This window comes from Hippocampus comes, unplaced genomic scaffold (assembly GCF_001891065.2).
Source record: "Hippocampus comes isolate QL1 unplaced genomic scaffold, H_comes_QL1_v1.1 scaffold130, whole genome shotgun sequence".
NCBI classification, from domain to species: Eukaryota; Metazoa; Chordata; class Actinopteri; order Syngnathiformes; family Syngnathidae; genus Hippocampus; species Hippocampus comes.
The window spans coordinates 428189-430763 of NW_017842057.1; the positions used below are offsets into that span (position 1 = coordinate 428189).

The 2575-nt window shown below is 39.3% G+C and overlaps 1 protein-coding gene across 5 annotated transcripts in view; it reads right to left on the minus strand.

The window, feature by feature from the left end:
- Positions 1-1085: 1085 nt before the first annotated feature.
- LOC109510598 (TNF receptor-associated factor 2-like) overlaps positions 1086-2575 on the minus strand; it is a 15252-nt gene continuing 13762 nt past the window's right edge. For all 5 annotated transcript variants that reach the window (XM_019861017.1, XM_019861012.1, XM_019861014.1 and 2 more), the window contains one exon: positions 1086-1771. In XM_019861017.1, coding sequence (XP_019716576.1) covers positions 1553-1771 — 219 coding nt within the window. In that variant the 3' untranslated portion in view covers positions 1086-1552. The remainder of the gene's footprint in view (positions 1772-2575) is intronic.

The window sequence follows — 2575 nt, forward strand, 5'->3', positions numbered from 1 at the left end:
ACATGTTGTTCTACTTCTTCCATTCATAACTTTGCTGCTGTGAATTGGGAATTTCTCCATTGCGAGACTAATAAAGGTTTTCTTATCTTATCTTATCTTATGGAGCTATTTAGAAAGATTCTTCATGGTGCAGTCAAAGTTTTCATCCAATCACTGCAGAGTGGAATGGGCGTTCGGTGCGAGTAATTAGTTTTTACCCGTTTAGGGTCGTGGCTGATTTGGAGCCTACACCAGCTGACTTTGCGACTTATGGGCTTCCATTTGTTCAATTACAGTATTTGGAATATTTTGTTTCATTAAAAAAAATTTAATAATAAATAATAATAAACATGAATGAAAACGGTAAAGAAACGATATGGCAACTATTTTTTTCCATCTCCATTTATATGCAAACACCGACTTTTTATGATCAACCATAAGTTACCGCTGTTCTCCTCAAGAAGGTTCCATTATAATGAAACACTGAAACACTGAAATAATATTTTAGGGGATGTAAAAGACAACAATACCTTCCCCGTTCAATCTCAAATTAGCATAATAACTGCCCATTTTGACGATACACAAAACTCAGATGATCACAGCGACTGTTAGTACATCAGTTGCTGTATTAGTAAAACAGCCATTGTTAAACTGAAGTGCACAATGGGTGAGATATGACCATATATACCACAGGTATCAAACTAAAGGCCCAGGGGCCAGATTTGGACCGCCACATCATTTATGTGGCCCGCGAAAGCAAATCAAAGATGGCAACTTTCATGATGCTTGCCAAAATCTCTGCAAAAATGAGTTTGACACCCCTGATATGTATGGTCAAAAAGGTTTCATTGGTGGAATTTGGCTGTTCAACTTGACTATTGTTACAAAACTCAAGAGTAAAAAAAAAAAAAAAAATCACTCATACATTCAGATGCACACACACACTACACAACATTCATAATTTAAGTACTGTACTCAAAATTCATGGAATTCAAGTAAAGTCCACAATCACACGCTGATCACGGTTGAAAAAGTGAAGTGGTATCAACAGCATACTGCTCCTTAAAGCAAATAACACAAAACAAGTTAATGCAGCTACGATCCAGTTTTTTTTTTTTTTTGTGTTTTTTTTGGGGGGGGGGGGCTAAAATGAACAGCACATGTGTTGGTATCTGTTTTGGTCCGTCATATACATGTGCTGGGGGAAACTTAAAAAAATAGATGTTAAAATGAAATAAATAAAATATTGGTATTATTTTTCCTTATGAACCGTATGAGTTTCAACCATGTTACATGAGGCAGGCACACTGTCATTTCACCACGGTTATTTTAATAACTCGATAAACTATAGTGGTTAAATAAAAAATACCAATTCAGTGAAGTACTAATAGTCCACTCAGCAATGTGTTTTGGTAGCAAATAATTATTTGTGTTGGTGTTTTTAGAACACTGTCTTTGATGGGTACACGAAGAGAAACATTGGCAGTTAAGTTTACAAACTCTTGCATATTGCCAAATGACAGACTCGAAAGAAAAATGTCACTTATTGGTAATACAAATGTCTGATTTCAACTTAGAGCCCAGTGAGGTCTACGATGGCCTTGATGAAGATGGTGTCATCACGAATGTAAGAGTTTTTAGATTCCAGTTTGGAGAGTGGACAGAAGAGCGGGCAGCCACTGGCAATGTTCATGTCGCTGACAGGCCTCTGGAAGGATGAGGACGAGATGTCGGGCCGGAACGCATCGATGATGTGCTCCCTGTTGTTCTGGTCAAGCAGCATTAGGGTGACCTGGGTACAGATGTGGACAGCTTCCTTAAAACAAGATTTCCACAATGCGGTAAAAAGGCCAGTTGTGATACAGTGGTGCCACGATTTAAGAGTTTTTCATTTGTTCTACAACCAAGCTTGTACCTCAATAGCCCCTTTTCCACCAACAGGCCCGGGAACCTTTTATTCCGGGTAATCTAAATTCCAGGGAATACAAACTTTCAGTGGCCCAGATGGTTTGCATTTCCACTGCAACTCATTGTTCTTGGTAGATCACGCAAATGAGACTGATCATATATTCAGGGGGAGCTGTTGTGTTACTTTGTTACTCATTACTGACACCCTCTGGCTCTAAAAAGTCATTGCAGTTACTTCAGTGACCTTTAAAGTTAGTTTTATTATTCTATTCTGTCACTTAATCAAAGTTGAAAACATATTGGATTGCTTTCAAACAAACAATCGTTTTTTGAATGTGTCAACATGAAAGTCAGAGTAAAAGTGTCGTTGCTTAGGTGACCCCGTCTCTCGACGCGCTAACCAGTCCACCTGGCCACCTATATAATAATAATTAAAAAATATATATATTCATTCATTCATTTTCCGAACCACTTTATCCTCACTAGGGTCGCGGGGGGTGCTGGAGCCTATCCCAGCCGTCTTGGGGCAGTCGGCGGGGGACACACTGAACCGCTTGCCAGCCAATCGCATGGCACACAGACACAAACAACCATCCGTGCTCACACCCCACCAAGGGATAATTTAGATTTAGTGTTAAACTAAACTACCGTGCATGTTTTTGGAATGTGGGAGGAAACCGGAATACCC